The following is a 25,287-nucleotide window of genomic DNA, read 5'->3' as shown; positions in this document are numbered from 1 at the left end:
CCCATCACTGGAAGTGTCCCAAGGCCAGGCTGGATGGTGCTTGGAGCAGCCTGGGATAGTGGAAGGTGTCTCTGCCCACAGCAGGGGAGTGGAATGGGATGAGCTTTAGGCTCCCTCCCAGCCCGAACCAGTCTGGGATTCTGTGAGCCCTGGCAGCTCCTTGGCCATGGCACTGACAGACCTGTTCTGTCCCTGCAGGGCTGGCGCTGTGACAACTGCCGCAGGCCCAGCGTGGAGGTGGCCCCCGAAGGCTCTGCTGGCCACACCTACACACAGTTCACACAGAGGTACCACCAGGCCACCAACACTGTGAGTACAGCTTTCCTTTCTGCCCGTCCCGGTGGAGTCTGGCAGTGGTGGCGGGGTCGCTGCAGGGCTCGAGGGCGAGAGCAGCTGTGGGTTCGTGCTCCCCCAGTAGTGCATGGCAGCCCCCAGTACACACACACCTGCTTGAGCTCACCCTCCACACACACAGTGTCCCAGCAGGGCCTCGATGCATGCTCTGAGGCAGTAGTGCATGGAGTGATTTCCAGCTGTGTGCTTTGTGCTGGGAATCAGCCCCAGGCACTGCCAACAGCTCCCAGCACAAACCACACCCAGGAGCTCTAACTGATTTCCTTCCCTCCCGACAGAACGTCAACTGCCCCATTGAGTGTTTCATGCCCCTAGATGTACAGGCAGACACACAACAGCCACGGGGAAAGTAACATCGAGCAAGACTTCTTGCGGCCATGGCAACAGACAAACCAAAGTGTAAACCCCTATGTGCCACGATTACCATCCAAACTGGAGTGATGCTAGCAAAACTGCATCTAGTGAGAATGGCCCCCTGCTCTGGAGCCATTTTCCCAGCTTAAGCTCAACTCACAGCTTCTCCAAGCGCCACTCTTGGAGTGTTTCAGACTTTTCTCATGATTGATAGTGATTGTCTTGGTTTTGCTCAAATTTTCAAATTTAAAGAGGGCAAGAAAAAAAAAAGGGGGAGGAGGGGGAGAGGTTGTAAATCACAAATTTGGTGGGGGATCAAAATACTAATGGGAAGGGAGGGTGTAGAAATTCAAGATTCTTGTGCTATGCAAGAGTACATTTGAGTACAACAATACTGAGGTTTAGGGATAGGAAAGTCCACCAAACACTTCTGCTTTCACATAAGCGTGCAGCCAGCAATAAGATAGGAACAGCAAATCCAATCACTGTGATATTTAAAATATGCACAGTCCTAATTCTTTCTTGATGGTCCTAGTATTTTTCTAGCTGTATCTTTATATCTCATACTGTTATTTATCAGTTTTGTTCCCCTGACCTTCAAGTGTTTTTATATGGGAATAAAATGTATGGAAGACACTTAGTATGCAGTTGACAAAAGAGGAATTTGGTGTAATTATGATCAGTGATTATTTTTATACTGTAAGTGCCAAAGCTTTACTACTGTGGAAAAGGAAAAAAAAAACAACTCTTTTAATAAAAAGATTTACAAACCAGACATATAGTTTAAGGGATTCTCTTTGCTGCCATGGAATTTAGGATGAAGATGATTATTCTCAGCTGGATTATTCTGAGGTGGATAATTCTGAGCGGGATGATTCAGAGCTGGAGTAACATTGCCTTGACACGAGATGGAACAAACATCCCCAAGAAGAGTGAAGTAAACCTGGAGAGAATATTGGTAGAGCAGTTTGTTAATTAAAGGCTTCCAGCTGCACCCCTGCCCCTGTAGAGCGCAGATAGTGGGTAGGTATGGCACGGGCAGGAGGCACAGGCTTGCTTTGGGGCAACAGGGGAAGGGAGGGAAAGGCAAACAGCCCCTGCTTTGCACATGGACTGAGCTAGAGCTGGTTCCATACCTAGAATTCAATAAGCTTTCAGTGGCTGAGGTGCTAGAATTAGTGAGACAGTCCAAACCTGTGAAGTTGAATGTGTTCAAAGTTTCAAAACCCAGCAGGAGCCAGGCACCAGCTGGATCTAAGCCTGGGTGTTACAGGCACAGGGCCCTTTCTTGTCTCCTGTGCTTCTACCTCATGATGGGGAGGGAGGTAAACAAAAACCCTTTTGCTGAGAGTGAACCAAGTCAGCAGTGAGTCCCTTTGCTTGCTCTGCCAGGACCTGTCCAGCCTTTGCAAATGCAGAACAGGACAGGTCCTGTCAGGATTGCTGAGCCCCCTCCCCTCGGCTGCACACGCACTGTACTGCTCCAGTCACTGGTGTTCTCTGCACCCAATAAAGCATCACATGAAAACAACATTTGGCTTCTTGACATGTGGCAGCTGCCATCAGGGATTGCTATCTGCAGAGCACCCAAAACCTCTGCAACGACTAGGATGATCTACCCCACCAGTGTTCAAAAACCAAACATGTCCGTAAAAAAAGTGAGAACTAAAACTGCGTAGACAGAGACACAGAGGAGTAGTTTCCCATTAACCTAGATTGGTTTTCCCAAGTGAGGGCTACATAGTTTGGACCAGAGAACAACTCTGCAACAATCCTTTCACTTTGTCACTAAATAATTCACTTTGCCAACACACTGAAGGGAGTCAGAGCCCACCTCCTCTGCCACATCTCTTGTACCAGCAGCAAACACCTCCCCTGCCCACAGGGAGCATTTCAAGATAAAATCATTTAAACAGCATGTTTTCCCAAGCTCTCCGCAGAGGTTTGTCCGTGCCTTAAAGCACATGCTGCTCACAGCTATGCCAAGCCCTGCAGACTTTAAGCCTTTGGCAGTTCTTTTCCAGAACATGAGGCACATCTCCACAGGGCTTTGTGTAGAGCCCAGGAACAACCAGAGTCAGGCCCTCTATCCAGGGAAAAGTCCCTTGGTGGCTGAAAAAGAAAATAAAACCCCTCTGTTAGTGGCTGCCAAGGCCCAGAATGATTCCTCCCTGCAGTGTTCACATCCACATTTTGGGAACTGTTGTCCTGCCAGCACAGGACCTGCCAGGGGCAAGGTGCCACATGGTGACAGTGCAAATCCCAGCCTGGCAGCAGCTGCTCCTCAGAACACGTCGGCTGAAGGGACATTCCCGACATTCCTTCTGGGAAATGACACCAAGCAGAGCTCACAGTCTGCTCTTAATACCTGCAAACATCCAAGGCAGAAGCAGATCAGCACACTTCAGGAGGGACACCATGAGACCACCACAGCCCTTTCCTACAGCCACTCTCACAGCTTCAGGGGAGAGGGTGCCAGGCTAGTTGAAACTCTCACTGCAGCTCAGGGGACAAGCTATTCCCAGAGACATTCCTGTGAAGTCATCTCACACCTGAAACCAGACCAGAGATTTTTATCAACCTGTGCCCACTCAAGTGAGGCAGGATCGTCAAGAGCTCTTGTGTGGGACATAAAACAATCCAATTTCCCCCCTCTGACAACCTTACCACTGCAGGAGGCAGAACCATCCCTCTGCAGGTGCTGAGATGGTGTGTACGAGTCATGCAGCACAAGTTAGAGAGCAAGCAGGTCCTGGACAGAGCTATCAGCTGAGGTCGGTATTTCCTATCTCATGCAGATCTCACCTGGAAGATCAGTACCTACTAATTGCATTCAGTAAAACAAACAGTGCCCCAAGGACAGTAAACAAAAGATCAGGGGAATACACACAACTGGGAGCTGCCAGTCTCTGTTTTAGCTAATGCTGTAGAAGATGCAGGTAAAGAATGGCCAGAGGGATTCCCTGGAGAATCTCTGCAGCAGGGTCTGTGCCAGCTGCAGCCACAATAGCAGGACAGAGAAGACACGTGAGGAACATTGTGGACTCTCCTCTGTGGAAGAGTCCCAAACCCCAGTTTTTAAAGTAAAACTCCAAGCAATGACAATTCAAGGGAAGCAACAACACAGAAAACAGTCAGAAGCCAGGGTCAGCCCAGCAAAGGAACCAGCCAGAAATGGACCGGTTTTATTTTGAATTGCTGTGTTAATCCATATGAAAAAAGTAGAAGGCTCTCTACCCTGTCCTGTCTCATCCAGTCACTTGGAAATAATCCATTGTAGAGATCAGAAAAGACAAAATGATCCATTGTAGAGATCAGGGAAGAGAGGAGTCTGCTCACTTTCAGGCTGGAGCAGGGGCAGATGGAATGAGAGTGTTAAAGGAAAACCAGTGTGTGGATTATGGTACCTTAAATAACTCACCTAGGAAGTGTCTCTTTGCTTTGCTCCATTTGAACCAGTCTGGATCAACCAACCAGGTAAAACAAAAGGCATGGCCACAGTCACAGCAAGTCAGCAGCACACCCCAAATTTCCCCTCTCCCAAGTCCATCTCCCACCTGGGCAGCCCTGCTTGAGCCAAGGGCACAAGTGCACTCTCCTGCTCTGCACCAGCTGAGAGCCGAGCTCACAGAAGTGTTTATTGAAAATCTCTGGGCTGCTTCTTGGCAAAACTGAGCAGATTTTATAAAATGGAACCAATAAGAGAAAATCCCTTTAGAACAGGCACAGTGATTGCCAGCAAAAATGTGCCTGGGCTCATCCTGCACTTCTCTCACTGTGCTCCAGATTTTCACTTTGCTTTTTCCCAAACTGAAGTTCAATCTGCTTAATGCAAACTGCAGACAGCAGAGAAGGGAACTGGCTCCAGACACTTCCCCCATTCCAGCCTGTGAACTCTGCTCCCATAATAGAGACAGGCCTGTCAATGGGTCTTCCACCGTGGAGAAATCAACTGGCAAAGCAGAGCGCAGGGCAGGATTCAGGGCACCAAACCTCAGAGTGGCTCATGCCCCCTTATCCTCCCAGGGAAGAGGATAATGGATTAAAAGTACCTGCTGACCCAAAAAACCCCTACCAAGCCAACTTGGTTCAGGACAATGCAGATCTTTATCAGTTCCACGGGAAGCTGAGCAGAAGCCAGGCTTTCACACCATTCCACAGGCCATCTACTGAATTAGCAGTCTGGACCATAAAACCTACCTCAAAAATAAACCTTTTTCCTGAGAGTACAGAATTTGGATGACAAGGACCACACAGACAGCACGTAACTAACAAGTGTATGTTTATTTGCAAAAGACACTGATTTTCTACGCTGGAAGCCAACTCGTACCTCTTCCTTCTCCCTGAACACAGGGAAAGGCCTCTTCAGAGTGAGCACCTCTTGCTAAGCACAGGCTGCAGGAGCCTCCCAGTGACAGCAGTGACATCTGGCTGCTGGTGAGGCTGTGCCCAGAGGCTCAGTGGTGGAACAGACGGAGGTTGGTGTGGATGAGGGTGATCCCCAGCTCGTTGCAGGCCTCGATCACGACGTCGTCGGCAGCCGAGCCCGACGGGGCAGCAATGAACTGCACTCCACTCTGCACACAAGGAGGGGTCAGAGGATTAGAGGATGGAAACCCAAAATTCCCCTCAGTAGGAGCTGGCAGTCCCAGTTTTTCATCCACATCCCTCTCAACAAAGGCTTTCAGTCTCAAAGATGCTCCTTAAGGGAGCAGAAGTTCTCTTTGCTGCTCAGAAATAACTCTAAAATTGTTCCTTTGGAACCAACAGGCCTTGTCTCGATATTCCTAAATGGTTTAATAAACTTAATCCTCTATTCATCCCAAATCAACAAAATGAGCAATGACTGGATAATTACTGTCCATGTGAGAGCTGTAACCACCAGGAACATCCTTCCCAGATCTGCTATCCTAGTGCAGGGATTTTGCCCAGCAGTGCACACAGAATGAAAAGGACAATGGGCTGCACAGCCATTCCCCTGGAGCCACCCCAGCCTCCTGGCCCTGCCATGGCCTTACCCGCTTGGCTCTGTCGACGTTATCCCTAAAAGGGAAGAAGGCATCAGAGCTGAGGGACACATCAGAGAGTTTGGCAATCCACTGCTTCTTCTCTGCTTCCGTCAGCTGCTGGGGCACCTCTTCAAACATGGCCTGCCACTTCACCAGGTCCTCATCCTGCAGGCATGAGAAGCCAGCTCAGCCCCAGAGCACACAGCTCCCCCAGTTCCCTGCCAGGGGGATGAGTGATGGCCTTCCTCTGATTCCCGGGATTTCTGTTCCATGACTCTGCTGCTGGGAACCTCACACCAGGGGGTTTAAAACACACCAGCACCATCAGGTCTTTCTGCAGCCTTTTAACTCCTTCCCTCTCCTCACCACAGGACCTGAGGGCTTCTTTCTCTCCCTCCAGAATTCCAAGATGCTCTGCCTGCAGCGTGCTGCTCCATAAATGCCAGCAGGCATCTGGTAGATGACTTAACCCATGACCAATGTCAGCTCAGTTTATGATTCACCTTCTGGAACAGCAACTGATGCAGTTCTTACCCCTTTGAACAGCAACTGATGCAGTTCTTACCCCTTTGAACAGCAACTGATGCAGTTCTTACCCCTTTAAACAAGCAACTGCTCACAAGGTGATTCACAAGGTCCCTAATCAAGCTCTTGGCTTTTGATACTTAAAAAGGACATACTATTTTGTTGTCTCACTATGGCCTGTAACAGGGACGTCAGAGGGATTCTGAGAATCCAAAATGCCAGACAAACAAACAGTTCTGTGTGAGAAGGAGCCACAGACAGGGCAGGGAGAACTGGAACACCAGCTGCAGCTTTAACCTGTCCTCACTGCTGGGAAGAACTAGAAGCTAAAGCCAAGCTGCTCACTTAGGCACAGGGCAGGCTCCAGCTCCCAGGGCTGTGGGTACAGTATGGGAGGTGCAAATCAAGGACACTTTGTCACAGGGCCAGTAAATGACTCTGGGGGATGGATCACCATCCTGGGCCCAGGATGGCCTGTGGGAGTCCAGAACATCCCTCTGGCTGCCCTGGCTGTCTCGAGACCCTGGCAGGGGGCTTGGAGCCCTTGGCACAAAGTCAAAAACACCTGTGGCTTTGATTTTAGCCCATGGAAAAAGCTGCCAACTTTGCATGAGGAATTGCAAGCCACAAGGGTTTGAGTAGTGTGATATTTGAATTAACACAGGGTGAAAAAGTAGAATTTTAGTTTTGAAATTAAGGGGTTCAGGGGGTCAAGATGGAGGGATTTGGGCGTGTCCTGGCCTTCTTCTTGTCCTCCATGTCTTGGTGTGATGGTGACACTTTTCTATTGGTTTAAGGTAGAGACAGTGTCTAACATAAGTGATAGATATTGGCACATTATTGTAAACATAGTGCACGTAGTTTTGAGTATAAAATGTAAACACCGCCCTGGGGAGGAGACAGAATGCCATGGCCGACCTGCTGGACAGAGCTCAGCAGGACAGAGAAAGAATGTTATAGAGAAGGAAGAATAAACAACCTTGAGAAGCCAATCCAACGCATTCAGACTCCTTCGGCTGCACAGGCTGGGAAACGAGGGCTTTTACAATCTTGGGATCATCCCAGCACCCAGACCCCGAGAACGGCCCAGCTCTGGAGTCACCCATTACAGCACACCCCAGGTACAACCAGCACAAAGAGCTGTCGTGGCAGGAGCTGTGCTGCAGGGGCAGCCCTCACCTCTCCGATGGTGTCGGTGACGTACTGATCGATGGCGTTGGAGATCTCGGCCCTCTTCACGCCCGCCCGGAACTTCATGGCCAGCACACGGGGGTGGTGCCGCAGCCACCAGTTGTTGGCCTTGTCCCCGGCCAGGCGCGTGCAGTGGATCCGGGACTGCTGCCCCGCGCCGATCCCGATCACCTGGAGCACAGCGGGACAGCGCGCCGGGATCAGAGCCGAGCTGCACCCCACACAGGCTGCCAGGAAACACCTCCCCCAGCCAAGCAGAGAAGGTGGAGGTGGTTAGTGGGGGAATGCCTGCATTCCTGATCCTGTCTGCCCTGCTAACTTCTACAGCTCTTTGGAGCTGACAGTCACACTCAAAACACTGATGTTCTTTCACCCTTCTAAATAACACAGCCCCAGCCATCAGTGTCAAAGCCTTAACCTCAGGAGAGTGACACAAGTATGGCTTCCTGCCTCTTCTGGAAAGGGGCACTTCAGTCACAGTGTTAATGCCTGAGCCCAGGCCACCCAATCATCATCTCTCCACTGAGTCAGGCACACACAGCTTAACCACATCAGCTGAGAGGTGCAGTTTGTCTGGCAAGGCTGATAAGGAAATAAACCCACTGCTCACTCAGGAATGCTGCTCAGTGGCACCATTACATCCATGAATTGTCAAGGCCCTGAAGCTACCACACATCTTCTATGCTGCCATCTGTCTCTATCCAGGCTTTTTGAAATAGCTGCTGCTAACCCTATTTAATAGCACTTGTGCTTGATCTCTAACAGATAAGCAAAATCCACACCATAATCAAGGAAGCTGCTATGAAAATACAGCACTGGCTCAGCTTCTGCAGCCAGATCCAGCCACCAGGGATGTCAGATTTGGGCTGGTAACTTTTATCCATCCTGTGGGTCCTGCTTCCTATGGACAGCTCCTGCCATTCCAATCTGGAGATCTGACAGGAAACAAGTCTCTCCCATCATTTCCTGCTCAGCCACAGCTGAGCTGTTCCCCAGACCTTCTTCAGGGACACAGTGCTGAGGCTGGAGGTGCTGGCCAGACTGGAACAGATGGTAAAGCCATAAGTAGCAGGCTGCCCTCAAAGGAATGAGTCATTTTTCTTCCCATTCATCAAGACACAGTGACTTCACCTCTTACCAGAACCATAAAACATTCTGCTGGATCCTGTTCCCCCAGGGAGCAAATGAAAGGCTTGGGAAGCTTGGGCTGCTATCAGATATAATCTGCTCAGCCATAACTGCAGTCACAGTGTGTAATAAACCATAAAGCCACAGGGATATTGGTGGTACCACAAACACTGACCAGACACAAAGTTTCTTACAGTTTAGTGGCACCTTGTCCCTGACAAACATTGCTGATGTCCAGCCTCTGCTCTCAACCCACCCCCTTACACTTCCAAGGGACCCTGGACCCAAAGGAGCTCGACAGCAGCGTCACACTGGTGTGTTATCACTTCCATAGAGGTTTATCCTCCCTCCCTGCACCAAGGAGAGGGCTGGCTGTGTCCCACAGGAATTTTTAGCTGGGGATGCAGATGTTGGAGAGTACCCCACACTGACCTGCTGCTAGCAGGGGCCAAAATACCATGAAACATTCCCAAGTTTCTAATACTTGGGATGTTCTGTGTCCTTCCCCAGCCAGAATGATGTCTCAGTGTTCATCACATCTCTGTAAGCTGTGGCCTGGCACTCCTGTGATGGAACAGGCTGCTCTGCTACCTGTCAGCATCCAAGAACCTTTCTTTTCCTTTCCCCTCCTCTGTGAGCCACTCAAAGTATTTCACCTTTTTTGTGACCTAAATTTTGTCAACTGATGAGTTACTAAATTTTGGCTTGTATTCAACAACTCCAAAATGGCAGGGACTTTGTACTTCAGTTGATCAAAGTGATGCAGCCTGTAAATTCTTCACAAGCATCCCCACATCTGCAGAGGTTTGTCTGTAACACTGGTTCAAACCAGTTTTGCTTTTTTTTAAAAGCACAGGTTTTGATAGAATGCTGCTGGGGAAGATTTCCTCAATCCAGGCTGGAATTTCTGGTTTAAAGAAGAAAAATCAGTAGGCTGAGCTTCTGCTTAATAAAGCAGCCTCTAGACTTGTACCTGCATCTCCCCTCAGGCTGGCCTGTACCTATTCCCTGCCTTTTTCACTTTATAAAATCCTTCTTCCTACACCTCATCACTCCCTGCCCCATATGGTGCCCTTCCCCCACAAAAAAAAAAAAAACCAAAACAAACCCACAGCCGAACCTTCAAAAGCTTCCACAAAGGAGCCATTCCCCTCCTTTCCTACACAAAAATTAATTATGTTTCTTTCAGAGCCTAATCTCCTGGGAATCCAAAAGTGCTTAAGCAGAGCCTATTAAGTGTGAGCAGTGAAAGGCGACAGCAGCACAGGGTGAGTTGGGAAAAAAAACCCCAAAACTATCACTTAATAGAAAAAAGATTGGGTGAAAATTAAGAATTACTTGACTAAAAACACTTTGGTTCACAAGAGAGTCAAACACACTCCATAGACGGCATGCTGTGCAACAGCACAGAGTGGATGAGATGGATAATACCCAAAGGATTCTTGCAAAATGATCCAGACTGGTCTGGGTTTACTCAGATTAACCCTGGATAATGAATGAAAACAAAAACCCTAAAGACACTTGGAAATATAAAAATCTAATAAAGGACTGGACCATTGGGAAGACAAACAAACCAGGGAAGTCACTGGGAAAGCGTAAGGCAAATTAACAGGTTTGTTTTATGCTACTGTACAGAGACTAAAGAAAGAATAATTTAAAATTGCTAATTTAAAACATGATGGTGTCATTAAAGCAAGTGTAAATCAACGTGGTACAAGCTAAAAGTCAGCCAGAACAAGAGAAGTGTTTACTGCAATTAGTGGCAGCTGGTTTCCTGCAAATGAAGTGACACTCAGGTCTAGAAATGCTTCCCACTCCACACATTCCTGGAATGTACTAACACAGCTACCTTGCTGGAGGGGCTGATCCACTCCTGAACCCAGTGGGGCCATTCTGGATGTCTCATACACCAGAGCTTTCCTTGGCATCCCCATTTCTCAGGGATGCTGTGAGGCTTTAATAACCCCTGGAAAGCAAGCTGGACTTCCCAGGCTTGACTCATGTAACCCAAACCAGGGCAGAGCCTGGAAGAGCAGATGAAGAGTAGCAATGTGGAAGGTGCTTTCCACAAGAAAATCTGCAAGCCACCTCTGCAGCCCAGCCAGCTGAATCCCTGCCTGCCCAGGCTACTCCTCCTGCCCTCTCCCTTCCATATGGTACATCCATTACCACACACACTCTGGAAACATCTGCAGCACCATGCTCAGCCCAGACTTGCAAAAGCACTGGGGAAATTGGAAATTGCTGCTGTGATGAAGGGAAAGGAGCAAAGACAGGGACACCTTTGTTCTGGGGCTATGAGACCTAACACTGCTGAGTGCAGAGGATCATTTAAAAGCAAAAAAAAAAAAAATAATACCCAACATAAAGCAGAATAAAAGACAAATGCAGGATCTCCAGAGATGAGGAACCACACAGCACATGACCCCAGAAGTCCTGTGAGACAACACTGCAGCCTTTTCAGGCTGTACCAACAACCTTACAAACACACATTGGAGCCAGTGCAGGGAGAGCACTGCAGCTCAGTCTCTACCTGAAGGGTTCACTCTTTGATCCATTTTGCTGATTTATGATGTACCAAAGCTCAAAAACATTCTCTGTATTGTTCTTCTGTATTAATCCAGGCCTACTGAAAAACTTCCACGGAGAGCAAAGAGCCAGCTAAACAGCACCACAACAAGAATGATCTACTGGGCAACAATACAAAACTTTCAATACCTTTACAACCAACTTTTAGATAAATTATTTAGGCTGAACCCCTGGTGGCAACTTGGAAAGAATGGACTTTTTTAAAATTCCAAGATTCAAACTGATAGAGGGGAAGTTTAAGTTAGATATTAGAAATTCTTCCCTCTGAGGGTGCTGAGGCCCTAGCACGGGCTGACCAGAGAAGCTGTGGCTCCCCCTGGATCCCTGGAATTATTCCAGGCCAGGCTGGACAGGAGGTGTCCATGCCCATGGCAGGGGGTGGAATGAAATGGGCTTTAAGGTCCTTTCTGGCTCAAAAACACTTTGTAACCATAAGATTCATAATCTCAGTTACACATTTGATAATGCCCCTATAAATTCCAATATCCATCATCAGCTTTTTAAAAAAATATAATCAGCGAGAACAGAAGATTTTTATTGCTCCAGAAGGGTGGAAAAAAGAGAGCATATCCCATCTTTCAAAGGAAAAAGTGAAAACAAGGAAGCATTTGCACAGTCAGAATCCAGTTGAGAAACCTACTGTAATTTCCTAAGGCTCTGCACTGACTACAACACTCCCTGAGAAAAATTATATGAAAGAACAGTGTAGTTAGAAAGAAATGACTCAAAGCCACAGTGCAGAAGCATGTAAGAGCTTTTCCAAGCCCACCAACTAAAGAGCCAGCCCTGCCATTACCATGAATAAATGGCAGCAAGGTTTTGAAGCAGCCTCTTGAGAAGCAACTGTTCTGCACAGCACTGTGCAGGGCAGCTCCTCTGGCCCTGCTCAGCAGCTCCCCACGTGCTGAAGGGTTTTCCAGGCCTGCCTGTGAGCAGTGGGGTGGGGAAGCCCTGCTGCAGCTCCCTACCTGCCCATCCTTGGCGTAGCAGACCGAGTTGGACTGGGTGTACTTGACAGCGATGCTGGCCACGATCAGGTCCCGGACAGCAGCCTCGGGCAGCTGGAACAGAGCACCACTGTCAACAGCACCCTGACACCCCCAGCCATCATTACTGAAGCACATACAGGGAAAACAAGGAAGCTAAAAATACCCTCAATTTGGTCAATTACCAGCAAATTTTGTTTGGATTAAAACCCATGAATGATTGGTTTGGCAGCTGATCTCCCAACTCTCAGGGGTAAGACTCAATCTCATTGGGTTCCATACTGGCCTTCAGCCTGAAAACTCCTCTGCATTTACTCTCATCAGATGTGCTCACAGGCAAAAACCAGGACTACAAGAATTAGAACTCCCAAAGTTCCTGTTATTTTTAAGTTCCATTCCTAATTTAGGAAAATGATTTTTATTACCTCAATACCTGAACTTGCTTCTGAGCCCATGACTAATCGTGTGCTCATTAATGTCTGTTTTTTAATGAGAATGAGATCAGAGACAAAGAAACCACTGAAAACTTTCTAGTGAGGTGGGCTCTAATTGATGAGCAATAGCAGCCAGGCCAGAGTTTATACAACACCATGCACACAAAAGGGTGAGGTAAACAATGAATCAGGAGATCTGATGGATCCTTAGCTCATGGCTATCTCACCATCAAAAACTGCACATGGTAACTTCTTATTTACAAAGAGTATTTACAAGTATCATGGTAGTCTGAGAAAATGGGAAAGGTCCAGCTCCTCTTTTTATCCAAGGAATCAAAAGAAAGGAAAGCTATCTTGATTTACCCAAGTATATTAGGCCCAGAAAGTCCACTGCATTGTTTACTAAGAGCCAGTTAAACCTCATTAAAATATTTTAGGAGCTCTTGAAATTGCCCAGTGGTAAATTTCTTGATGAAGGCACAGCAGCTCGTTCATTCCCTGTGTCTTGAAGCTCATTTATCCCCCACACTCACATTTTTGTTCTTGGTGACAATGTTCTTGAACAGCGACCGGTCGATGACCGCGTTGTTCCTCTTCTGCATCAGGTTCAGGCCGTAGAGGGTTCGGACCTCCACATCATCGGGCTCGTAGTGGGGATCCATCTGAAAGCCAAGGACAGCCCAATAAAGCACTTTTAGACCAAAACCTACAGCCTCCCAGTTTCCACACAAAGGGGAAAAACACACACACAGAGCCTTCCAGAGGAAGGCAGGAATATTTGGAGCTGCTTCCTACATGCCTCAAGCTACAACTCCCAGCCCTCTGTGACATCCAAGGAACAGTGAATGTGATTCTTTCCAGAGCTGCACTCTCGGGGCACATCTCCATCCCAGCTAGAAGCACAATTCATTTACACCAGCCCAGGGATCAGGTTAACTGGAACTGTGACGCTGCACTCAAGTCCACCCATGCATGGCCTTATTCAGAATTTTGGGAACCCTAGCTGAGGTTTCAGACAGGAAACAACCCAGACTAAGGAGACCAGCTCGAAATAGGAGCATGCACATGCTTTATGTGGTTTCCCTAATGCACTGAAATGTTTTAGACCAACTTTCCTTAGCACTGCTCTGCATTCAGCCCTGAAGATACAGGCTTCACCAATGGATGACCTCATCCTTGCAAAGTTAATTGAATTCCAGGAGGTAATCAGCTGCCAAGACTGTCTGCAATTTCATTCTTTCTTGCCTGAAGCTCCTGAGCCATCTTCTCCAGCTCCCCTGGCAGCTACACTACAATTGCAACTTCAGCTAAGCCTTGGATTTTCTTTTTGTGAGGCTATAGTGAAGTTCTTTGCTCATTTGTCTCTCAGAGGCAGCAGAAACAGCACCTGACAGCAATCTGTGATCCATGAGTCATGTTCACCAAAACTGGGTGATTTTGGAGTTCCAATAATCACTGCAGAACTAGGAAGGCAACCTGACACTGACTCGACAACACAATATTAATATTGCTTGACAAGCACGCTGGCTGCAGAATGTGAAGGTGCATCATCTCAGGTCCAAAGAGTCTGTGCTTCCAGCTTCATCCCTGACTGGAGCAGGGGTACAAACCTGGAGGACACAGTAAGCACCATTCTTCTTTTTGGAAAGGATTTTGAGAGCTTCTTCCTCATAGCCAGGAGCCACCACACCATCAGACACCTGCAACACAGAGAGATTTCAGCTTCCACAGGAGAAAAATGAAACAGGGGCTAAGCCTGGAAGCTGCACCAGCCATTTCCTGCACTGAAGACACACCTCTCTTGGGGTCTGTCTGTATCCTACAACAGCAAAAGCGCTGTTACAGTATGGGTTTCAGTTCTGGAAACAAAAACCAGCAGAGCATTGTGAGCTCTGCACAGAAGTTAGTAAAAAACACCTCATATCCCTCTAATCAGAATGGAACTAATAACTAATATTCTCCTCCAAGGGGAAACAGCTTGACCATGACATCCCCACTTCTCAGCCCTAATAGTAAACGTGGCTTAAAATCCAGTAAATCTTCATTTCAACAGTGACACTCCTAAGGAGGCAAAAACGCTGGAAAAAAACCTGTTAAGAGCATGGAAACAGAGTTTACATTCATCAGTGCTGCGAAGCAATACACAACTTCCACATCTGTGCCTTACAGTGTTGGTGAGGTTTTTTTCATTTTCAGCAGCACTGTACCAAACGCTACCCTCACAAACCAGCTAAATATGCTCTTTCATTTGTTTGGTATCATAAAATCACAGAATGGTTTGGCTTGGAAAAGGCCACCTCACTCCACCCTCCTGTTGTGGACAAGGACACCTCCCACCAGACAAGGTTGATCCAAACCTGAAAGATTCTGTGATTCTAAGGAAAAAAAAGCACAGCCTGGGAAGTGGCTGAGCCTACATGTAAGTGGCAGGTAGCAACTTATTTCCAAATTCCTGCCTTGGGCAAGGGGCTGGCCATCAGCATTCCAAGTCCTTCACTTCTCCCATGACAGCTGCTCAACCAGGCACTTGTGACAGCCTAACCAGGGTTCCTTTCCAGAGATTTGCAATCACCTTGTGGAAAGCAGCACTGCCAGCTCTGCTATTTCACAGGTTCCAGCACACACCCAGGTGATAATTGGTAGGGGAAAAAAAAAAAGCATGAAAAGACTGGTGTAAATTCTGCACTCCAGATCAGAGCATTAAACCAATGGCCCAGTAAGTCTTCCTGGTAAAATGGTCAATTTCCAACAAAAAGGCTGTTACAAAGCAATGGCTGCATCTGAAATGATGCTCCTTGATGCCCTGGATTGATCTGCTGCTGCCACTGACCTCTCTGGAGATGATCTTGGCAGTAGCCACATCGCAGACATCGGACAGGGCAATGAAGTCACCAAAGGAGGACATCCGATCAGCACCTGAAAAACCCTGATTTTACTCATTTGTCAAACTTCAGCATCAGACAAAGAAAACTCTTCCCTCCTACAGTCCAGTCAATTGCTGTGAGAGCTAAGAATTCAATCCCACAGCAAAAATAACGAAAAAGAGGCCATAAAAGCAACGAGGATGAAAAATCCTACCTCAAACACATGGACCTTTATATATTCCCACAGTTCAGATATTCTTCCTTCTTCACTGCCTCTGTCAAAGCTCTAACTCTGTAATGACTACCTCCAGCACTGCAAGCAGCCCAGCTGTACCCTTGGTGGCAGGAGGACAAGGAGAGGCAAGGATCACACAGAAAGATTTTACATAGGAGACAGTTGGAAAAAGAGGAAAGCTTTTAGATGGCTATGCTCCCACCTGGCTTTTCCTGCAAGAAAGCAGATCCAGAAATGTGGCAATTTTTTTCTTCTTTTGTTTTAAAGTAAGTATTTCTATTTAATGGCATAGCTAAGGCAAAATCAATTCCCATTACAAATGTTCCACTGCTCAGGAAGGTCAGTTCTTCTGTCCCTGCCATTCTAAGGGTTTATTTTTCTAGCAATCATGCAATGGTTTTGTGAGAGCAACATTCAAAGGTGGTCTGTGAAAAATGAACCCAAGCCAACATGCTCTTTATCAAGTCTGCCTTGTTTTTTGTAATCTGTGCAGATTTTCCAGGAATGCCATGGAAAATGAGGCACATAGCAAAGTATCTCAGCTAAGCAGAGGATGCTGGTTTTGTTTACTTTTTTGGCTTTTTTTCGTTCTGTGAGCTCTGCAGTACAAAAGCATTAAAAAAACACCCATCAAATACCAGACAGAAGCATCTCTACTCAAGTTAAATATTCCTGAGCACCCCAATGCTGAGTGTGCTACCAGCACTGCTGTTTATCCAGATCCCTTAGTCAAAGCCCCATATATATATGTGTGTGTGTGTATATACAAATTTGAATATAAAAATACATCATCTTACAGGTCTTCTATATTCACCAAGGAGCAGAATTCAAGCTAGTTTTAGCTCTTTGAAACCATATACAAGGGCTGCTCTCTTGGAAAGCAGCTCCCAATAGGCAATCAGGACAATCCTTACGGAGAAAACCCCTCTGGAGGAGGAGTGTGATGCAACGGGAAGAGCAGGGCAATAGCTGAGGATGCTGCTCAGGTGCTGGGCCCCAAGCTCAGTTCTTTGGGCAGGCTGCTTTGCTGTGGTTATTTGGAGCCCTCACCTCTGCTCCGGGCATAGGCAGAGGCCAAGGGTGTCAGGCTCTTGTGGAAGTCGTGCACCATGCACACTTGGGCCTCCTCCTCGCTGAGCGGAACTCCAACAGCAGCACCTAGTGGGAAACAGGAGCCAGGGCGCTGCAGCTGCTGCTGCCTGCCCCAGGAGCTGCCCACGCCCCCGGGGGCGAGCAGGGCCCGGCCTACCTGCGGGACTGACGTGCTTGAAGGAGGCTGCGGCCGGAATGCCCAGCGCCTGCTTCAGCTCCTTCACCAGCTGCCACGCATTGAGGGCATCGCAGAGGTTGATGAACCCGGGAGAGCCATTCACCACTGCAAACACAGCACACAGACATATTAAAGCAGCCAAACCCCTCTCCCCAGAGCCTAGAGAGCCAGCACAAAGGATTTGCCCAGAGAGCATTCAAATCACTACTAACTGTTCTTGTTCAATGACCCTGGCTCCTCAGCAACTGGTGGAGTGCCCAGAAATCAACACCAAGAGTAAAGGCCATTTAAAAGTCTGCTCTCAAAACGTTTTGCTCTGGCCCTGAAAGAACTGCTTGTACTGACATGGCAGCATGGTGAGCATTTGAGGAGACTGGAGAAGAAAAGATCATTTCAACAATAATCCACAGCCAGGAAGGGTGTTCTCCTGCCATACTGGGAGGCAGACTTGCAAGCAAATCAACCTCCAGCGCAGGAATGGAAAAGCTTCCTAAGAGGTGCCAGAGTTGAAATGGGGAAAATGCTGTAACACAAAGCTTCACTGCTTATTCAGCAGGGCAATGCCCACACGCATTGAAAGCGATCTCAAGAACAAGAGCAGCCAGACTTTCCCTCCAAGAGAGGGATTTCCCTCACTACAACAATGCTGTGGCAAGTGGCACAGCCTTGTAAAATGTAACGGAGATACACCAGACTTGTCCCAAATTTGCAAGTGAACTAGTATCCCTTCCTGCTGCCACCATCAGCAGAAGCAGCATTCTACAAACACAAGGTAATAAAAACCCCTGTTCAAATCCATCAAAGAAAGAAAGACAAAAAAAACCAAAACCAATTCAAACCTAGAGAAAAACAGCTTGGTTTCTAGGCAGAGTAAATAGTGGCACAAAAAAATGGGGAAGATACTAAACAAACAAAATTCCAAGTAGAAAAGCATCTTAAAAGAAAGTACACTACATACATCTGTTCAAATCATCTGGGACAAACAATCCTACAGCAACAGAGAACATGGAACTTCAATTGATCTAGTGGAGCTCAACAGAGCAGCCTTCCTGTCTCATACAGCTCAACTTTTAAGTGTGAAGTTAGTGCCACTCAGTAACAAAGCAGCTGTGAGTACACTGCTGGCCATTCCCTGGACTAAGGTACAAGATGTTTTTTCAGTTTCAAAGCCCTGTCCAAGCACCTCCATTCCCAGCTATCCCAGAGCTCCCTGTAGGCCAGCAGAGCCGGGGCCTCACCTGTCAGGGGCAGTTTGGGGCTCGTGGTGTAGAGCTGTGCAGGACTCTGGTGAGGGTTCATGCCGTACCTCAGGGGCAGCTGCGACACTCCCTTGCTGTACTCCTTCCTAAAGTAGTCAGAGATGGCTGCATCATACTGAGCAGTGTGGGTGAAGGCCTGGGGACACAACGGGGGACACCTGTCAACTCAGAAACATTTGGTGTTTAAAGAGGTAAAGAACCTCTTCCAACACAAGCCTGGCCCAGCCCTTCACGGCAGGAAAACGTGACCAACCTTGAGTGCCAGCAGCCGCCGGGTTTCCATGGCAGTGTCTTTGTCCCTTGACGCTGCCATCTCTTTAGCTACTGCAGCATAGTCGGCAGGGTCACACAGGACTGTCACACGGGCGTGGTTCTTGGCAGCTGCCCGCAGCAAGGCCACTCCCCCTGCAAGAGAGGGGCACAGGCTGGAGCACTTCCCTCCTGGACACAGCACAACCAGGAGGCACCGTGCCTGAGGCCAGGAAGGGACAGCACCATCGCTCCTTTGTGCCACATGAACGTGTCCCCTCCCTCCAGCACAGAGAGGGGTGAGAGTGCTCTTCAAAATGCTCAAGGCTGGTGGGTTTGACAATCTGCTGGCGAAGGTGCACACTGACTCGGCTTGGCAGACCCAGGCAGAGCTGCAGGGGCAAGGGAACGGGATGTGGGGTGTCTTGGTTTGAAATTTCCAACCTAAGACACTGGGGCAAGAGTATCTTCCAACAGCACAGCCACATCCCAAAGAAGATGGCTGTCCCCACACATGGTTTAACCACCATCCTCTGCACACTGGGTCTGCAGAAAGATTTGCTTTCACACTGCCACACAACAAAGGTTCCCAAATGTCTCTGCAAATAATAATGAATCTTGCCCAGGTCCTCCATGTGAGATAAAATGCCACACTTCTCCCTTCAGTCTGACTGCACTGCTATTGCAACTCTTTAAATCACACAAGATACTAGGCTGCTGCAAAGGAAAAGTAGAGGCTGGCATTGCTTCCTGCAGAGCAAGTATTACTCCATAAAACATTTAATAGAGAGCTCTGCTGGGCATCATTTGGACTAAACTACTGCAAGAAAATCCAATCCCAATCCAACCACATGGCACCTAACTGTGCCTGTGCTGTTCACAGGCTGCCAAGCAGAGAGGCTGCAGTGAAGGCACAGCAAGCCTTTGGTGTTAATAACTAGCAGCAAGAGAAAACATGCTAATGCAGGTGTCCATGCTTCCCAGCACAGGTCCTGAGCACTCTCCCACACATTCAGACCAACCCCTTTCTTTCTAATGGCTTTCTGCAGTGAACTCAGAGCAGTCCTGCTCACTGTCAGAGCACTTCCAGTGGCTCAGCTCTGCTCTCCAGAGCTCATGTTTTTTAAAATTTCTATTACACTGTCGTGCTGTAAAAGAGGTTTAGTCTGCTCTCATGTTTCAGCACGAAGCAGGTCCACCTGGCCTTTCCTAGCAGAGCTCTCAGGCTCCTTTAGGGCAGTGCAAGACTTGCCCCCCATGCAGCATGCCTTGCCAGCCTGTTATTGACACTTTAATTGCTTAAAAGCAACGAGGCTTACCCAACTATGCCTTCAGCCTGCTCCTTGCAGCTCCTGAGCAGACTTCCTTTACAGGTGTGCAAAGACCACCAAACAAAAAGAGAAGAGCTAAGACCACTCAGAGTTCAGAAGCATAGAGTCTGTCTCGAAAGCAGGTTTGCTCCCCCCTTCAACTTACCAATATCAATTTTTTCCACTGCATCCTGTACAGTCACACCAGGAGAAGACACGGTCTTCACAAAGGGGTACAGGTTACACACTACAACTCTGAGATTTAAGAAACTCGGTTATTCAGCAAGTAATAAAAGTGTCAAACTGGGTTTGGCAAGCACAATCCCCAGTGATTTTATGATCTTGTCTCTCAGATCAGGGACCAGCATAAAATCCTGTGGCCAAGAGTGGTGCTCAGCCCAAGGGCAAGTGATGGTATAGTGCATTATAACATTCAACAAACAATGACAGACCCACAGCTTACAGCAATCAGATTGAAGGAAGAGCTTCTTTAAATACGTGTGCCTGAATATAAATGTTTAGTGATTTCGGTGCACAACCATTTCAAAGAACTTCAAAATGGACTCTCACCAGTACTGAAAATGGGCATCCACCAATTCTCAAAAGAGTGTAAGCACCCAAGAAAGGTCCATTACAAATGAAGTACAATCAATCTAATTTTTCACAACTTTTCCAGGAGCAGAAAATGACCGACATGTCACCGTCTGGACTTTTAAAATACCAACAATATATGAAACCCGAGTGTGCAGCCTAAATGCCATAAAGCTTCTGTAGCACATGAAAGTGGGGGAGAAAATCGACTCTTCCCTCTCAAGCTAAGACTGGACCTTACTGGAATTAGTTTTTCCATCTGATCTGGAAGCAGGTCTGTATTCCATCAAGCATGATGTAATAACTTGCCTCTCTCATCCCACCAGAGCCACAGGAACTGCAGTGAAAAGAGGGATTCGTTCTGACCTTCAATAACAGGGTTTTTAATCCAAGAGAATTAATTTACTCTCTTGATCTGAGTACATGAAGGTATTGAACTCCCAAGGTATGCTCAGTGTGGCACAGAACTGCTGTGATGAGTACCCTTGTGTCCAACTTACAATATTCCTTTGTTCCCACTCCATGTGAACTCCAGCAGAAGGGATGATAAGTATGGCTTTCAGAAACTCCCGTCTCTAAATTTCTTACAACGTCTTTTATTGTCTCTTCTAATGTCCCCTTCCCCCCAACCCATTCATGCTCCTGACCTGCTGCAAACCATCAGGAACCAGTGGACTTTAACATTGCTAACGCTTTTACCTGTGCAAACCAAGACAATCAAAACCAGGCTTTCCTTCACTGACTTGGATATGCAAATTTTATGCAACTATGCAAAGGCAGTCCTGCTGAGGATCAGCTACTTCTGCCTTTTGCAAGAGAACCTGAATCCAAATTACCAGTCCGCATGCAAGTGCACCGTAAGTCACTGATGTACAGGCACATTATTCCCCCTGCAATTCAGCAGAGCCTGCTTTAATATGCAGAATGCTCTGAAGAGCCACCACTGCTGAGCCATCTAAGAGGATTCCTGTGGTTTTAAATTTCAGGTTTTCAAATTCAGCCCAGAAATCCATCCATCAGTTTCTAAAAGTAATTTTGAAACTCCAGATGCATTCTGGCCCACAGTCATACTGTATCTCCCACCCTGGCTACACCTACAATTTGCTATGTCCAGCTCAGCCATTTGTTTCTGAACCAGGACCTACTCTCTGATTTACAACTGGTTATTCACAAGCAGTTATTGGATGTTAACACCAGTTAGTTACATTCAGCCCCCAACTGCCCTGTGTGACTGAACTTAGTAGACACATTCTAACAAAACCTGAAAAAAACCCTAAACTTTGGTACATTAGTGCACAAACTTTGTTACTTCAGCTTCTGGATGCAGCTCACTTGCTCCCAAGATGGCTCTCAAAGTTTAAGTTTTCTGTCTCTTATCTGTGTGTTTTCTGTCTGAACAAACACAGTGTTCCTGACCCATTTTCTGTGTCTATTCTTTATTTATGTGTGGAAACTCAGTAAACATTATGCAAATATCAAAGGGTATATTTACTAAGCAAGCATTTCAAAATCGGGGATTGCCATCTGATCAGACACGTGGAACCAACTTGAGGGAAGACGAGCCAGCTTCAAAAGCACTGAACTCAACTCTGCAACACGTGTAACATGGCCCTACACTGACTGTGTGTAACGTGTCAAATTTCCCAGGGAACCATCAGAAATTCAAACTTTTGAATTCCCCGTGGAAACCACAACATAATTTTCTTGCTTGACTTTTCTCTTGTTACAAGTGGAGAAGAGGAGCCCGTAGAAAATTATGTTTTTAAATACATACTACATCCTGCCAGGGCAAAGAAAGGAGACTGCAGATCTGCTGGTGTGCAGAGGTTACAATTCCTACTGCTCCCCTTCGTTGGTGTTGACTGAGTTCTGTTGTTGGTTTTTGATTACTGATGGATTGCATGACATCCCCCAACATTTACCTTACAAGGCTGAAATCCTGTTTCTTCATATCAGCATTATCCTCTGGAATATTGCGAGCCAGGATGCCTAGTTACAAAAAACCAGTGCATCTTCATTAAAAAAGAGCTACATCACCAACAGGTTTTTAATTCAACATCTCCCTTCACACTGTGCTTTTGTCCTCAGAGCCTTTCTATCTTAATTTTTTCATTTTAGTTCAGACAGCACCCTCAGCCCCTGCGCCTTTATTTCACTTCACAGTCTTTGGCTGTTCAAATTCCATGATAACAGGTGTTTTTCCCCCAATGCTAAATCCTAGAGTATTACAAACTCTGACCAGCAACCTCAACACTGTACTTTCTAAGCACTCGGTTACTATCCTTAAAAGACTGAAACCATCATCAAGGGGAGAGAAAAAGGGCAACAGTACTATGAGACAAGGGAAGCAAGAGAGAATGAGCAGTGCAGGTGGCTGGTGGACATAGGAACTCAGAGAAACACGAGGGTGACAGGCTGGCACTGTGTGAGGAGCAGCACAGTCCTGTGTTCAGGGTCATGGGAGATTGTCTCCAGCCCTCACGTACAATGGGCAACAGGTTCCACTTGAGGCACCTCAAGCACAGCAACAGGAGATGAAAGAGCAGATGGATTAAGGTGCAGGCAAACCAGTTATCAGAGATCCTCCCTGCTGAAGAGGAGTCAGAGAACATCAGAGCATGCAGAAATCACCTCTAGAGCCTATGCTGTTGTGTTCCTTGTGCTGCACACCAGTCCCACCCACAGATTAAACTCCATGCAGCTGACTCTGCAAAGGCATTTACAAAGCAGCTCTGTTACTTATAGCCCCGGGGAGAGAGCTCTGCTAACTGCAGAGATCCCAGCATAGCAGCAAGGAGGTAATTCAGCCACCCTGCACTTCTCCACCCCGCGGCTTTTCACCTCTCCTTCTGTTCCTGGGGCAAATCTGTTCTCATTACTCGGTTCTTCCACACAACCCTTAAAAAAGGCACCTGTCAACTTCTCCTTCTCACCCTCCCTGCCCTCTTTTAGGGTGAAAGATGTATTAGCAAAAACATACCAGCATGGACTGCAGGATGAAGGGTTTTCACACGCCCACCAAGCATCTCAGGGAAGCCTGTCAGGTCTGAGACATCTCTGCCCAAAAAGAGAACAGCAAGGAAACAGATGTGCCATACTGACTTTATCTAGAGGCTGAATAACCCAAACCAAAGAAAATGCATAGATTTCACAACAAAACCCCCCTATGTCAATGGGGCAACAACTGCTTTTCTTACAGATGGAAACAGAGTTCATGGGTCACAGCCAACTAAGCAGTACAGCTATTTCTTGAATACACTGGCATAACCAAGATAAGCAAACCCCAAGTCAGAATGGTTTACACAGAGAATGGAGGTGCTCTTCCTCCCAGCTGAGTTTCACCACTCCTTGTGACTGTTTATGGTGGTAATAACAATGAGGGAAGGGGAAATGTGAGCATCCTTTGCTTCAGGCTTCACTGACAGCACAGCCAAGGGAACAGGTTGGAGAGACACAACCAAGGGCTGGTAACAGTGAGCTCTGGAAGTGATGTAGATTCGTGCTGATGTGTCACAGGGGCAAACCACTGTGTTCACAGGGAGCAAAAACAGAATCACAGTCACCTGTCCTGACAAATATTTTTTTTTTCATCACTGCACCAAAACCCATTTTTATTTGGCCAGAGCTGGCTTTTTAAATCACAGCATGGAAGAAACCAGAACAAACTTCCCCAGAATCATGCGCTAAACCAGCCAGTGACTGTACGTGACCTCTTTCCAACGGTGGATGCACAGCACTTAAAGGCTCCATCTGCATTAAGTGATTGTGCTGGGAAAATTATTTGTGACCAAGGAACTCCAGCAAGCTTCAACATGTTCCTGACATATCAGTGCTGTTCCAGGACCAGGCAAAGATCAGCTTCCACCTGGCTGTGAGGAGCAGCACTCAGGACAGATTATGAACATCAAGGTAACAGATTGTCCCATGGAAATAAAACTGGCTCAAGGCAGACGAGGAATCCCAACAAAAAGCTCCAACACCTCTCCTCACTGTAACACTCCTAAGCCTCAGCTGACAGACCCGTAGACAAAAAGTTCTGAAATCTGCTTTGGGGTAGGGTTTTCTTTTTTTTTTTTGTTGTTGTTGTTGTTTTTGAAGGGAAGACTTCTTTCAGAACAGTTTTCACGCATTTTTGTTCACAGAGAAAACAATTTAAGCAACCTCAAGGCCTAAAAGAGCATTTTTTGTGGTGATGTACAGGGGAGTGTGAGTACCTGACCGGCAAGCCAGCATCCCTCAGGGACTTGGCTGTTCCTCCGGAGGCAATTAAACCCAGGCCAAGCGCATTCAGGCTCTTCGCAAATTCCACCAGGTTGGTCTTGTCGGAGACGCTGAGTAAAGCTGGCAGGCGGGAAGAGCACGAGTGTTCGGGTTTCAACGGCGGAACAGAGAAAACGACAGGATTAAGCGAGTAAAGCTTTTAGAAGTTGCGTAGTGTAGGAGTTTATGCGGTGCCGGGGGAGGGGAGGCAGCACCGGAGCCTCGCGGCTCTCCTCAGGGGAAGCCGCCCCTCCGGCGAGGCCACGGCCCCGGGGCGGCCGCCTAGGGGCGCGGGCCCGATGCGGGAAGGAGGCACAGCCGGCCGGGGGACACGGCCCGCGCCGCCGGCCCGGGAGCCAGCGCCGAGCGCCTTCCGGGGCCGCCCCGCCGAGCCAGCCGGCGGCCATTGCGGCGGCACCCCCGCCCTCAGGGACACCCTCCCCGCCGCCATCGGCCGCCCGCCTTACCGAGCTGCTGCCGCGCCGCCATGGCGCCGTCCGTGCGTGCGGGAGGCGGGCGAGGACGAGCGGCCGCGGCCCGGCGGGATTTGGGCGCGGGAGGCGGAGGGGCGGCCCGGGCGGGCGGGGAATGGAGGGAGGCGGGCACGTGTGCGTTGGGACACACGCGTGTCGTGAGGCGCCCTGGAGGGTGAGGGTGGCCCGGGGCGTTCCCGCTGCAC

General features: G+C 47.9%; 2 protein-coding genes across 6 annotated transcripts in view; one reads left to right on the top strand and one right to left on the bottom strand.

Moving 5' to 3' along the window:
* Nucleotides 1-2,239, top strand: part of FN1 (fibronectin 1) — a 51,505-nt gene extending 49,266 nt beyond the window's left edge. For 4 of the 5 annotated variants that reach the window (XM_021537223.2, XM_021537221.2, XM_077785194.1 and 1 more), the window contains 2 exons: nucleotides 199-309; nucleotides 633-1,483. In XM_021537223.2, coding sequence (XP_021392898.1) covers nucleotides 199-309; nucleotides 633-707 — 186 coding nt within the window. In that variant the 3' untranslated portion in view covers nucleotides 708-1,483. Of the gene's footprint in view, nucleotides 1-198; nucleotides 310-632; nucleotides 1,484-1,524 lie in introns of those variants that run through there. The other variant, XM_021537222.2, reaches the window with a different exon arrangement.
* A 2,734-nt stretch (nucleotides 2,240-4,973) lies between these two features.
* ATIC (5-aminoimidazole-4-carboxamide ribonucleotide formyltransferase/IMP cyclohydrolase) lies at nucleotides 4,974-25,166 on the bottom strand. Its single transcript, XM_021537219.2, has 16 exons — nucleotides 25,076-25,166; nucleotides 24,563-24,689; nucleotides 23,329-23,405; nucleotides 22,271-22,337; nucleotides 19,924-20,012; nucleotides 18,452-18,603; nucleotides 18,178-18,334; nucleotides 16,919-17,044; nucleotides 16,720-16,827; nucleotides 15,401-15,486; nucleotides 14,181-14,270; nucleotides 13,104-13,232; nucleotides 12,119-12,211; nucleotides 7,422-7,604; nucleotides 5,727-5,882; nucleotides 4,974-5,285 (listed from the first exon to the last, which is right to left on the bottom strand). Exons 1-16 carry the CDS (start codon nucleotides 25,095-25,097, stop codon nucleotides 5,166-5,168), a joined length of 1,782 nt encoding a protein of 593 aa, XP_021392894.1. The 5' UTR covers nucleotides 25,098-25,166; the 3' UTR covers nucleotides 4,974-5,165.
* Nucleotides 25,167-25,287: the final 121 nt, after the last annotated feature.

This window comes from Lonchura striata, chromosome 8 (genome assembly GCF_046129695.1).
Source record: "Lonchura striata isolate bLonStr1 chromosome 8, bLonStr1.mat, whole genome shotgun sequence".
NCBI classification, from domain to species: Eukaryota; Metazoa; Chordata; class Aves; order Passeriformes; family Estrildidae; genus Lonchura; species Lonchura striata.
This window is presented reverse-complemented; position numbering and strand designations above follow the sequence as displayed.